The 14,432-nt window shown below is 39.5% G+C and overlaps 1 protein-coding gene across 19 annotated transcripts in view; it reads right to left on the bottom strand.

Moving 5' to 3' along the window:
- TENM2 (teneurin transmembrane protein 2) overlaps nucleotides 1-14,432 on the bottom strand; it is a 716,795-nt gene that overhangs the window by 19,817 nt on the left and 682,546 nt on the right. For all 19 annotated transcript variants that reach the window (XM_079964734.1, XM_079964747.1, XM_079964745.1 and 16 more), the window contains 2 exons: nucleotides 6,372-6,547; nucleotides 2,597-2,832 (listed from right to left, as the gene is read on the bottom strand). In XM_079964734.1, coding sequence (XP_079820860.1) covers nucleotides 2,597-2,832; nucleotides 6,372-6,547 — 412 coding nt within the window. The remainder of the gene's footprint in view (nucleotides 1-2,596; nucleotides 2,833-6,371; nucleotides 6,548-14,432) is intronic.

The raw sequence follows: 14,432 nt of genomic DNA, 5'->3' as shown, positions 1-14,432 counted from the left end.
CAATTATTTGACACCCCCCCAAACACACACATTGGGCATATCAGTCCATTAAGTAGCTGGCAGAAATTTTAAAAACCTTAGAAGTAAGTCCCACTAGGCTCCATCAAAAGGTGTTTAGCACTGTAGACCAAGACTCTAATCCTATGCACACTTACCTTGGAGTAAGCTCTGCTGATACAAGGCTTACTTGTCAGTAGACATGCATAGGGTTGTGCTGTTACTGCTGGCTCAAAATCTGCTATTTTCAGCCAAATCACAGTTGTAAATCACAGACATATTGAGGCATCGCCATTAATCACAAGCCTTCACCATTTGTCTCCATCTGGAGGCCAGCACTTCACCAAGGTGTCGTCTGTGACTGACCTGAGTGTTGTATTTTATGCCTCCTGTCTGCTCCTTTGCTATTTTCTAGTGCAGCTTTTTAATTTCATTCACTATGCAGTTTGAAAAAATGCTGAATTAAAATAAATGAGATGCAAATACATTCAACGCTTTCCCTCTTGTTTTCAAATTGCACTTTCAGTCCACTCAACCTGTTATAATCTCATAGTGATTTTCATTTAAAAGAGCTAAATGGATATGTGATTACTGTTACAGGAACTAACACAAGACAATTAAATGCTGAGGTGTTGATAGATAAAGCTATGTTTTGATTTGCATATACATGGTGCAAAAAATAAAAATAAAAATCTAACTCTGGCAAGAATTCAGCTCCAATACTTGTACATCTAACTTCTGCTAATTACTGCAAGTATTTCTATTAAGGCTTTATTACTCAGAGCCAGGACTATATCCATTTATTTTAGGGTCTTATTATTTGACAGCCTCCTCAAACTGCAGAGTTGATTTCATGCAAAGAGTATAACACAACCTCTGCAAATATTTGAAGTTGGGTTGTGGTGTGTGGGTGTGGAACATTCATTGTCTTCACTCCCTGATCAAAGAATTGTACCATGAAAATAAATAAAAACATCATATATATACATATATATATTTAAAAAGAAGAATCTACAATGGTAAATATGGAATGATGTGACTACAAAAAGTTTCAAAAGATAACTGCCGAATGTGACTGTGTTCTGCAGGATTTCAGACTCTGAGCTTTGCAAATGAAATAGCCCAGAATTCCTCAACCTTTTTGTGCCCCCCACCCTGAAATGTTTGGTGGAAAGCATACACAGCTGAAGTAGTATATATGGTTCTCTATCTTGCCAATAATACAGCAGATCATACCAACAGCCCAGTCACAATAGGATAGGGAATAACATTGCCTAGGGCCCTTTTCTGTTGTAGTGCCCTGTCTTTGGAACTTACTGCCTTGCCTGACACTATCTGTGTTATCTTTTTAGTGTCAGGAATGCTTATTTATTCAAGTAGGCTTTTATGAATGTTTAGTTTATCTGGCTTTTTAAATGCTCTTCTACTGTGATCTTCTTTTGTTGTAAAAGGTAAAGGTAAAGGGAACCCTGACCATTAGGTCCAGTCAAGACCGACTCTGGGGTTGCAGCGCTCATCTCGCTTTATTGGCCTAGGGAGCCGGCGTACAGCTTCCGGGTCATGTGGCCAGCATGACTAAGCCGCTTCTGGCGAACCAGAGCAGTGCACGGAAATGCTGTTTACCTTCCCGCCAGAGTGGTACCTATTTATCTACTTGCACTTGACGTGGTTTCGAACTGCTAGGTTGGCAGGAACAGGGACCGAGCAACGGGAGCTCACCCCATCGCGGGGATTCGAACCGCCGACCTTCTGATCAGCAAGTCCTAGGCTCTGTGGTTTAACCCAACCCGCGTCTTTTGTTGTACTGCATTATTAGTCAATGAGGACCCATCTGCGCTATACATTTAAATCAGTATCATACCACTTAAAATAGTCATCCCCCCCCCCGCAAGAATAATGGGAAGTGTTGTTTGCAAAGGGTGCTGAGAGTTGTAAAAAAACCCTATTCCCCTCATAGGGCTACAATTCCCAGAGTTCTCTGGAAAGAGGGGAATAGGGATCTCCTAACAACTTTCAGCACCTTTAGCGAACTACAGTACCCAGGAACCGTTGGGTGAAGCCTTGACTGTTTGAAACTAGTATCATGCCACTTTAATCTTTAGTTCAGATAGTGCCTAGGGCTGTATCATTTCAAATTGTTGTAAGGAGATATGGAATGGTGTACACCTGAAAAACAATGCTTGACCAGTTATCCTTAGAGTGCATTTTACCACACTGAGGAGCAAACCATATGACAACTGCAGGCACCATTCATCAAAGCCAGGTGTGCCCCAGTTAACATTATGGTCAGGAGCTACAATTTAAATTGTCCCTTCTTTCCCTCTTTAGTCCCTTCTTTCTGGGGCTTTATCCCAGTCAGGCTCACTTCTAATACTGTAGCTCAGATTGGGGTGGGGTTGATTTTGGTGAATGGATTGTGGGATAGGATTTGCAAACAGAGCTTGAAGCTTATGTGTACATATAGTTAATTTAGTTCAAATAACCCAGGCATATATCACTTTCACATTTTATATGAAATAAATGATACAGCATATAGGAATTGATAATAGTCCCCATTTCTGAAGCAACTTGTTTTATTGTAGGACTGGGTTGAACTTACCCTGAGCTTTCTTCCAAACACAGTAACTTTTCCTTTAATTTGTTCCTTTCTGAGGCGCCACTCTATGGAATTTAAGCCATTCTCCATTGGCAAGGAAATATTGCATCGTCCTATGGTTGGGGTCACAGTACCGGCTAGCACATGTGGTTCGCTGTGGAAGCTAATACTCATTCCATTGGCATACATCACCCTTAAGGTGCCATTATTGCAGAGCTGATAGCTGTTCCTCACTTGATCTGAAGCAGTAACAGGGGTGGGGGGGGGGAAACTTAGCAGCATTAGTTATAGAGAAAACATATTACCTAATTTTCTAGGCTTTCATGGTGCATCTGCAAATCTAAAATGATGTTTCTCAGCAACTGTTGTGTGGTGAGGAAGTGGGTACAGTATTTGAGATGTTAGTGGTTTATGTGAAGAACAACATTATTAAAAATTTGAAGCCAGCAGAGGTGTTTCAGTTTATTAGGATTTTGTTTCCCACTTGCTTCTTAATTGTAAATCAAAATGTATATTGATATTTTTTATAGCAAATATCATTGATATTTGTGGCTACATGTATATTGATATTTTTATAGCAAATATCATTGATATCTGTGGCTACATGTATAATCTGAGGAAAAATTATTTTAATTGAAGTGTTGGGTCAGCAAGAAATCAATTCAAGTTGGAAATGAAAAAAGAGATGGCTGGAGCCTTTTCTTAGAAATAAGCAGGTTTTCCTTTTAAACTGGTTTAAGAGCTCCATTAGTGTGTGTGTGTGTGTGTGTGTGTGTGTGTATATATATATATATATATGTGTGTGTGTGTGTGTGTGTGTGTGTGGCGCAATGTTATAGATTAGGTTTTGGTCCTTAAGACATGATGCTCACTCAGAATGAGCTGCCAGACATAATCTTTTGTGAGAGTGTCACTCTTCATTCTGTCTTGAATAAATAGTACTAGCCAAACAGACACCTGGCTTTTTACTGACTGACAGAAGTTACAGAAATAAAACCAAGTTTATGACTTGGTTATACTCTCGAGTGGCTGTTGCAACCAGACCTATTCTTTAGAATAATAAAAAAAGAGTTTCTCCAGCAAAGCAATGCTGTGACCAGCTGCTATCCAAGAACCTCTATCCTTCTGTCAGAAAGAAAAGATCTACATAATTAATCATCTAGTAGCACAGAAATAAAGGCATTGCAACACAGGCAAATAGTTCATAAATGTTGGCATTTATATGTCTGAAGACTATTGTTGTGTGACAATGTTTGTTTTCAGTGACATTATTTCTCAATTTTAAAAAAATCAACAAAATTCATTTCACTGCAGTTTTGGTAACAGTGTCATAGCATATGAAATATGGAATTGCTTTTGTAAGGCTCCCATTAACTCCCTTACAAATCCCTGCTGCAGTGGCTATGCTGTAAATTTGTCTTCTGAAGCTGAGGAAATCTAAGCCTTCCTTAACAGAATAAACAAGACTGTTAGTTCTCTTGGCAAATCTCTCCTGACCTCAGACTAGAGGTAAATGGGTCACAGGAAAATAGGTGAGTGAATAAAAATACTTTAAACTGAACCACGAGAGAGATACCATGGGGAGAAACACCAGCTTGCTTATCTGTACTTGATTTTTTTTTTTTTTAATTATAATTTTCACTTATATACATTACAATCATTTAACCATAATTTTAACATTTTCAATTTCGACTCCCTTCTCCCTCTTTCTTCGGTTCCTTACATTTATTTTCGTCCTTTCCTACATACTCCAAATTGCCTTAACTTATTCTTTTAATCATCTATTCTCTCATGTTTACAGTTTGTTTGTTAATACTCAATAAACCCCTTCCATTGCTTTCTGAAAAAATTGTTGTTCTTGATTTCTTAATTCTTCCAGTAAGTTTCACCATTTCTGCATACTCTATTAGTTTCTATATCCAATCTTCTTTCATTGGGACCTCTTCATCATTCCACTTTTGGGCTGTACTTGATTTTTGTGTGCATGGTAATGCATTCACACATCTGTTCGCTGCATCTGTGCAGAGCATGCCCAGGAAACTTTCAAGAGCAGAAGTTCAGGATAAGACACTCATGCCTTTTCCCTCAAGGTACAATGATTTAATTGCTGCACATGCCTCAAGGGGGGAAATAATGTCCTTTGCCTCATGACTGAGACACGAAAAATGTCCCAGTTGAGAATGAGGCATCTTTAGCGGGAAAGGGTATGTGAGCTGTGATCATCTAAGGTAACATCACTTAATGACTGGTATTCAGGCAAAAAACAGCAACACCCTGCTTAGAAAGCTCTAATGAATTATACATCAGACCTTGCTCATACACCCAAAGTGTAAAGCTTTATGAACATCATTACAATGGGTCACGCAGGTAAACATGGCTTTTTTGGAAGAAACGTAAATTCTATCAACTGGGCAGGACGAAGCCCTCTAAACATGTGGCAATTGAAAGGTGCTTTCCATGTCAGGAAAACATGCAGAAGAACCAAATCTTGACTTAGATGGAATTGGATATAACTTTAGGCAAACAAATACCATTATCAAAGTATAAAAATACTTTATCTTGATGGTTGCAAAGATATGGTAAGTCACAGAATAAGTCACACGATAGCTGATGTAACAGCGGCCAAAAGGGCAATTTTAAATTATAACAAATAAGTGTCATGTGCCCATGGGTGAGCCAACAACCCAAGTACAAGAGAGGTGGAAGCAAGTGAACTCAAAGGCCATAATATCAGATGTCCACAAAATTCACTTCCAGAGAAAAGCACAGAAATATGATGACCAATCAGTTCCTGCAACCTTGTTTAGCAAATTCCTTCCCCTGAGGGCAGGATTTATTTCCTAAACAGATGAGGCAGCCATCACAGCTGTTGGAGATCTGTATCTTAGTTCCATCACTGTGAATACTTGGGAAACAAGACCCACTGCCCCATAGGTGCACAGGGCAAAGGAAGAAGCAACCTGATTAAAATCAACAACCACAAACCATGAAAAAACCATGTAATTAATGTAAATCGAGTAAGTAAAAGTTTCCTAACAAACCACAAAAAGACAGGGACTTAATAAAGCTCACTGAAGAGAATCTCCACTAGGAAGGTTTCTTCAATGTGACTGTTGTATCAGTCAAAAGAAAACTGAAGGCAAGAGTTTTCCTCCTCCTTGAGGCATGTACAATAGGTAAGATATTTTTGCTTGATGAGAGGGACCATGTGCACTAGTTCACAGGTTTCAGCTTTAGAAAGCTCCTGAGATAAGCTCTACACAGGTACCTAACACACATGTATGTCTGCACAGGGAGCATGAAGAAGAATAAATGGCTTTCAAAATAAAAGCATGGTTGTCACCTGGATCCCCAGCATGGATAAGCAATGCAAGATACGTATTGCATTGAGTGAGAAGTTGCAGATCTGGGTTAGTCCTGGCCTAAGAAGCACAAATGTGTTGAGGTCTGGAAGGAGCTCATCTTGGGAAGCTCTTCTATCACCCTTGAGAAACGTTTTTAATGTATGGATATAGCTCCTTCTCAAACTTGTCATTAGATCTTATATGGGAAGCATTAAAAAAATGCTGAACAATCTGATTTCCTTTTTTGAACTGGAATGATCCACAGGACATGAAATTATTTTTCTGTGAACAAATGCATCTGCATAGCAACAGAACATATAATATCTATGTTTCCTTCCAGTCCTATGGAAAGGTTGGTAGTGATGTAGACATTCGTTAACTAAGAAGTGATTATTGTTATTGAATAATGATTCTTTTGAGAAGCATTTCTATACCTTGAACAACTGTATAGGATGCCTCCACAGAGGAGAGATTGGTAATTACAGTGACATCATCGTCCCGGTTGGAGTTTTCAATATCAATAGTAATGGACTTTTCCATTTCACGATGAAGGCTAGTTACTACACCAGTAGGGCGAGTCACATTGGTTAGGCGTCCTTCGTGGTCATAACTAAAAGATGCAAGAAAGAAGTCCCACATATTTAACTTTTCAAAAATGAACGGAGCCAATATATACATGTACTTTCTGAAGTTAAAAAATATGAAACAGATGTGAAAGTCTAGAGAATGGAAATGAAAATATCACAGGAGCAAATTATTACAGCAAAGATGAATGGTGTACAATATTTTTTCAGTATCAAAACCAAGGATGCACCAGCATTTTAGAGAAACAATTAACTGTTAGATTCATGTGCCAAGGCAAATAGAACCCTAGGACCAGAAAGGAGTATGCTGCATCTAGCAAACCTTTGGGGATGCCTTTTCCCCTATGAATCTTCCTGGAGAATGGTTATTTGGATACTCAGTTTTAATTCCTGATATATTTACAGAGTGCAAGAACATCTTCTCTTTGCCTCTGCTTACTGAGCAACCATTCTTTCCATTTTCCCCTCATAAGATAAACTAAAAACATATTGCAGAGAATTTCATTCTTCAAAGTGTGCAGTGACATTATCTGCCTGGAAATGTCTGTGAGAGGGACAGCAGAAATTTCAGCTGGGAGAAGGAAGAATAAGCAAAGTCCAAATGTCACTCTTGGAAATGTTAAAATCTAAATTGCAAAAAAAGCAATAAATTTTAAAAGCTTTAAATGTAAATAATTTAACATACAAAAATAGTAACATTTTTACCTACATTTCAGAAGAGTCAGCACACAGGTGCATATCAGGGCATTGTATCTCAGGCAAACCACTTCTGTTCATGGGCTTCCTTCTCCTGATACGCACTTGTGCAATAACTCATCTAAGATATATCATAGTTTGCCACTGCACCTGAACCAGCAAATTATGTTAGTATCTCACAAAGTTTTGGTTTGGACAGCAAATACAACCTATAGTTAGTGGTTACATCCACTACATTCCAAATTGTGTCTTGCTATGAAATGCAATAACCAGAGTGTGCTATGTAAGGTGTGAGGTCTGAATTTTATCATGTTTTTCTCACTGTGACTTGGTATTATGTGTGAAATGAGCCAGTGAATAGGACCAATAAATTGGCCACAGATAAAAGTGATCTTTAGGGAAAACTGTGTGTCCTGATTTCCTTGTTTCTGTAGTTATTTTGGTTGGTATGGAAGTTGCTGACTCCCACCCAGGGCCGTAGCTAGGGGTGTGTGAGGTGGGCCCCCGCCAGGGGTGCAAGAGATGGGGTCGCAAAAAATCAGCTAAAAATATGTCCATAAATATAAATATCAATTAATGCCTCATAAGAAATGGTCTTAAATAGAGGGTGTATTGAATGGGTGGAAATGGAGGGTTGGGGGTTGGAGGAGAGGCGGAAAGAAGAGCTAATTTGTCCGTGGCTAGGGGGCACAATCTGGGCGGTTCTGCCAGGGGTGGAAGATCACCTAGCTACGGTTCTGCTCCCACCATGGGGGAGCAGCCTCTGGACAAGTTTGGGATCTGCTGTGACCAAATGCTGTACATTTTGAAGCTAAAGGTACTCTACTTTGGAGAAATCTTTACTCTGCAGTTATTGCAGCTCCAATTGAAATACATAATGCTACACTCAGTGATAAGGTTAGGCAGATCTTTGTGTCAGAAGGGCAGAGGCGCAATTTTGACAGAGAGGGCCAGTTTCCCCCTCCTCACTCCTGTGGCAACCTCAGAGGCATTTGCTATACTGATGTCAGAGGCTGTGAGGTAGCTAGGGTCAAAAGGAGGGTATGCCAGGTAGGGGAGCAGGGGAAGGCATGGATCCAAAGAATGCATAGCCTCCCCAGTCCCAACCTCCCCCCCCAAAAAAACTAGCAAGGAAATTACACCAGCCCAGGAGCTGATGTAATCCAATCTTGCTTATTTCCTCCCCTTTGTGGCAGAACACTGGATAAGGCAGAAAAATCACCTCCAGCCTCTGTCCCCACAGTCCCCTAAGCTTCAGAATTGCAGCCTTAATATGTGTGTGTGTGTGTGTGTGTGTGTGTGTGTGTGTGTGTGTGTTTCTTTCTTTCGTCTACCTAGCCTTCACAATCCTTGATGGCAGGGATAGTCTTTGTTCCTCCTTTTTTCTGCTCTGTGAGACTTTTTTGGCTGCAGAACAGAATTAAATAATAATAATCTCAAGATGAATTAATAAACAAATATGCAAGCAGAAGGGGTTCAGAAATAAGCAATACCATTTTATCAGGATTAAAACCTCACAAAAAGAACTACTGAGAAAAAGTGGTTGGTATCTACTCCTGAAGCAATAGAAAACACCAATCATTGTTCGGGGAATAGAGCTATTAATGCCTTCTTTCATGGCATAACTGGATTTAATAAAGCAATTTAAAATTATGTATATGATAAAAATTACTTGATTTGGCAGAAGAAAAAAGTCATTTGGTGCAAATTGCTTTGATCATTTTTTTAAAAAAACCTCTGGATCAGCAATTTTTTGGGAGGAGCAGAAAATTAATGTTATCTGTTTCTCAAGAGACATGGGGGGGGGGGGGGAACAAGGGGGAATAGTGATGTGTTAATGAGGCACTAATAACTGAAACTGGCAAATTGTCCCATTGTGTAACTCTTTCTAGACTTGTCCAGGAGGAAAGGTAAGCAGCAGACTGAATAGCATATGGGGAATGGCAGCTGCTGTCCTGCTTGTCATCATCTGGAAACGAGTCTTCCTGACTGGGTTGCGTTAGGTGCTCAATAATGTGACTTAATTATTGCACGGACCCAGGCAGTAGGCAGCTATAAATACATTTATTAAGCAATAACTATGATGGAGCAGGACATTTCCTGGGAACTGATGAGCGGCTGGGAGGAGTTAGTATCTCAGAAATGCAGGAGAGTCATTAATCTGAAGAAAATGCCCTGATCTAGGAACATTAGTTAGAGGAAACTGAGGATGGGGAGGAGAATGGGATCACTTTATGGCCATGGTAGTTTCTTTCAGCATGTGGTGTTTATTTCTAAATGATGTAATGTATCACTACAAATTAGCCCTATGGTTAAAATAATTGTCAGGCATTCACATGTCAGATTCTACACCATGTTCATTAATTTAGGAGAAACTGGTTTACATTGGTTTACATGAATGAGACTCTTAATCTCAGGGCTGTGGGTTCAAGGCTCACGTTGGACAAAAGATTCCTGCATTACAGGGGGTTGTACTAGTTGACCTTCAGCGTCCCAACTCTCAAATTCTATGATTCCAGGAATCCTGCTACTATTTTCCCTAACGTATTTCAGGTTGCTCAAATTGCTCCTAGTATCTTGGATTGTTTTGGGTGTCCCTTATGCATGGTTATGCCTGACTGCTATATTTGTTGTTGTAAATCTTACATTTGCCTGTCACAATTCATTCCCTAGTGGGCTTAGCCAGCAACTTGGCATTTAAAATATACAAGGCTCAGCAGAATGTACATGGAACATTTTACCCAATATACCAATTAGACTGTTTTCGCATCATCCACAGTCACAAAATTCTGAACAATTGGAGTCAATCCTATTCAGTGTTTTCAAAATAGGTGAGTTATTCTATAGGACACAGGAGCACCTAACTCTACCATTATCTAATGGGAGCTCTCTAAAGTGTGACCCCTCCAAAGTTACACTGCCCAAATCTGCTGTTAGTTATTACCTTAATCATAAATTTTTATTATTCACCAAATAAGCATTTCTTTCTTTTTGTAACCATGGTTAGCTTTAAAAGGTGTATATTTGTATGCCTGCACTAGTGAGCCTAAAACCACCCAACAAACTATGTAGTACAGAATCATAGAATCATACTGTTGGAAGGGATACCGGGGGGTCATCTAGTCCAACCACCTGCAAAGTAGGAATCTCAATGCATGACAGATGGCCACCCAAGCTCTGCTTAAAAACCTCCAGTAGTTTACTGTTCATGAAACCGCTTCATGTTACTCTAGATGAAGCCTGTTTCAATATCATTGTAAACTGTCTTTCAGACAAGGAATGACAAGGTGGTCACACATCTCCTGGTTCAAAAAATAATAATGTAACTCCATCAGCAAGATCCATGAAACACACATTTACAAGTGGCTATTCTACAAAATGATCAGCAGGTGGCAGTGCTCTCCTACTCCATTGAAAAACTCCATCAAAACCTAAAAAAAGAGATAGCTTTAGAAATGATAGTTAGTTTCCAACTATATCAGCTATGTGACTTTTTATGTCCTTGAATATAGTTGTATGGTGTACACATTATGGGGGTGTATACTTTGAAGAGGCCACGTAACGATTAATAATTACCAACAAGTAGCCTGATCTAATGGTGCCCTGAGTATTCTAAAAAGTAAGGCTTATTTTTTAGGGTGTGGGGGAGACATGAAACATACATAGGGTGTCTTTGCGATAGTTTTTTCCTCAAGAAAAGCTGAAATAGTTATATTCATTTTCTGGAGGACGCACTGATAAAATGAAGAGGAATGTACTTCACCACAATGTTTGTTTGATGTCTGTAGACACATTAGTCCAGTGCATATGTAAAAACCTCTACACACACCACTCTTCTGCTACAGCCACAAGGAGATTCGAAGAATCCACTACCTAGCTGAAACTAACTCTAGTCTGTCATTATGTCTGAACCAGTGAATTTTGGTTTATTAAAACTAAGGAAGCTAGAAGAATTTGGCTTTTATTAATTCCAGTGCAAACAGACCTGATCCACAACTCCTGTACTAACTGAAACATAATTATCACACTTCTCTGAATTCTGTAATACAGTTCTTGGCTCTCAAAGCATACCAAAATGCATTACAGTGGTGCCTCGCAAGACGAAATTAATCCGTTCCGCGAGTCTCTCCGTCTTGCGGTTTTTTCGTCTTGCGAAGCACGGCTATTAGCGGCTTAGCGCTATTAGCGGTTTAGCGGCTATTAGCGGCTTAGAAAAAGGGGGGGAAAGGGAAAAAACCCGCAAGAACTCGCAAGACGTTTCGTCTTGCGAAGCAAGCCCATAGGGAAATTCGTCTTGCGAAGCACCTCAAAAGACGGAGGTCTTTCGTCTAGCGAGTTTTTCGTCTTGCGGGGCACCACTGTATAATGTGCATTTTAGTAAAAGAAAAAAAGTGTAGAAATGCATTTTCATTCTGTGACAGAACAGCATTTAAACACATATTTAAATACAAATTTTCATGCAGATTTTTTTTTTTTAAAATGCAGACTAATGCAGAAATGAGATAGAATGTATGCAAAATTGATATGGATCATAAATATTTTAAACTAGCATTTATTGAAACAACCCAGGATAATAAGTCTGGGTGTGACCTTCGCCTGTTTCAGTAAGCCACAGTATAAACTAAAGACAGCTTGACCCAGTCTGAATGTAACAAGAAACGACAATTAGTTTAAACCAGGAAATGGATGCTTCCAATTTATTTGTGGCTGCATCAGAGGAGAAATAAACAACCAAATATGCAAGCCTGAGGCTTGCCCAGGCTCACTCACGTATTTCTAAACAATAGCTTAGCATTATTATCGCTGAACTGAGCCGCTGTGAGGAACACTGGGCTGACCATACTTAAGTGAAGCAGAAGGCTAGGGTGCTTCCTTGCGCATAGATCTGCTGCTTGTCCAGACTTCCCCTTAAGATGGAAGCTTTCCCCAGCAAGCAGATCTATTGCAAAAAGAAAAAAAGTTTTGTTTGCTTTTTTATACCAAACGTCCATACAAACATATATAAGCATGAAAAAAGTAGGGGTGGGATTCAATACTAGAGAAAAGTCACTGACGTTAATGAACATGGAGCCACAATTTAAGAAGGATATTGACAAGCTGGAAAATGCGCAGTGGCCACCACAATACTCAAGGTAAGGGTCTGGAAACCAAACCTTATGAGAAATGGCTGAGGGAGTTGAGGATGTTTAGCTTGGGGGGAAAAGGAGACCCGAGAGGAGGGATGATAGCCATCTTCAAGTATCTTAAGGGCTGTCATGTGAAAGATGGAGCAAGCTTGTCTTCTCCTGCTCCGGAGGGTAGGGCTCAAACCAATGGCTTCAAGTGACAAGAAAGGAGATTCTGACTAAACATCAGGAAGAACTTTCTGACAGTAAGAGCTCTTTGACAGTGGAACAGATTCTCTTGGCAGGTTGTGGACTCTCCTTCCTTGGAGGTTTTTAAGCAGAGGATGGATGGCCACCTGTCATGGATGCTTTAGTTGAGATTTCTGCATTGCAGGGGGTTGGACTAGATGACTCTCAGGATCCCTTCTAACTTTACAATTCTATGATTCATTTATGGCATGACTTAGGTTAATTAATTTCAATTGGTAGACTGAGTAGGGTTTGGTTTAATACAACCCAAGAGCCCAGATTCAAGTAACCTGGCACTAGTGGAAGCCAGTGTGAGCGCTCCTTGCTAGCACAACTCTCCCCTCTGGTCTCGTCTGGAGGTTCAGGAGAACCCCAAGAACAGTATGCAGGGAGATTGTCTGGCAAAAAGGAACGCCTGTGCTGATGGAACGATGAGAAGAGTGTGACACTGAATTCTTACCAAGGTAAATATGTTGATACAATAAATAATACAATAAATAATACAATTGTAATTAATCACCAGTGGGAAGCACATTAATCATAGTAATCCTTACATATTGTACCTACAAAATGGAAAAGAAAAAGAAATCAGAGTAATGTTAAGGGTGTATGTAAGCTAATAGTAAACATTTAGATAATTCTTTTAAACTCTCAAAATTAAATAAAATTTATTTTAGGGGGCAATAGAAAAAAGGGGGGAAAAGAAAACCAAAAACCAGCTTACTAATCATATTGTTCCTAACACAGCATGTGGCTGAAGTGCTTCCTGTACCTTGCCATTATTGCAGTGAATAAACAAGCTCCATTTATGTATAAACAAATCATTTTGTTGCTTCCTCTCTCTTAATCTTATCACATTAGTTAGTTTGACCATGTAGCCTAATCCCATATACCATTTCTTAATAGATGGCGGATTAATCTTTTTCCATTTACAACTGACAGATAACTGGGTGGCTGTCAATAAGTGCTATCAAAAGCAATCTTATCTTGGAAAATATTTGATTTCCAACAGTGGGGATGGATACTTCCCTGACAAGGACTCTACTTATGAATACTAACCACCCCAGCCTACTGTGTCACATGGCAAGTTGATGTGCTTTCTTAGAAGGGTGTGAACGCCATATAAAGGACAAGAGATGCCACATAACTATCAGTAGGCAGCTAAACATTTTACCCTTAATCACCTACATCTGCATATTCATATTTTTCATAATCAGTATTTGCAGAATGTCACTTACTTGAAAAAATTCTACAACACTGGTAAAATATATAGCTGAGGACGATCTTTGGAAAAACATTGGTTAATGACACTGGTTTTCTTGTGCAGACACGCATGCACACGCACACACCCCCTATTATCTTATCTGTCATCTGTTTCAGTTAAAGAGGAAATTTTGTCTTTCTCATCTACTAGTTCCTGAAACGAGTGTAATTTTGAGCTCTCTAGAAATTATATAAGTCACACTGAATTTCTTTCAGATACCTTAGGATCCAATTTCCTCAACAATCTGAGGAATGAGCAATCAGCAAAGTCAATCAATGCTTTATCTGCCCAGATAGAGCACGGTCCCAATATCCTGCCCATTTGAACAGCAAGACTTGTCATCTGAGTTCCAAAAGAAACTGCAGTATTGAAATCCCTGGAGAAAGAAAGCTTAGTAGGGTGTAGCCATCATTTATTAGGTTATGAGTTGGGCAGAGCAAATATGGGAAATATTCTCTGTCGTGACATGCAGGATCGTGAAAGCTGGGTCCTATCCTGGCAGCCGCTATACATATGCATGCATCCTAAACATCCATAAATTGTAGTTGCATTTTAGGCTGCTGGGCACTGTAGTACAACTGCTTCTCCAAAGGACAT

This window comes from Podarcis cretensis, assembly GCF_951804945.1.
Source record: "Podarcis cretensis genome assembly, chromosome: 2".
Classification (NCBI taxonomy): domain Eukaryota; kingdom Metazoa; phylum Chordata; class Lepidosauria; order Squamata; family Lacertidae; genus Podarcis; species Podarcis cretensis.
Note: the sequence above shows the minus strand (reverse complement) of the source record. Positions and strands in the feature narration are given on the sequence as shown.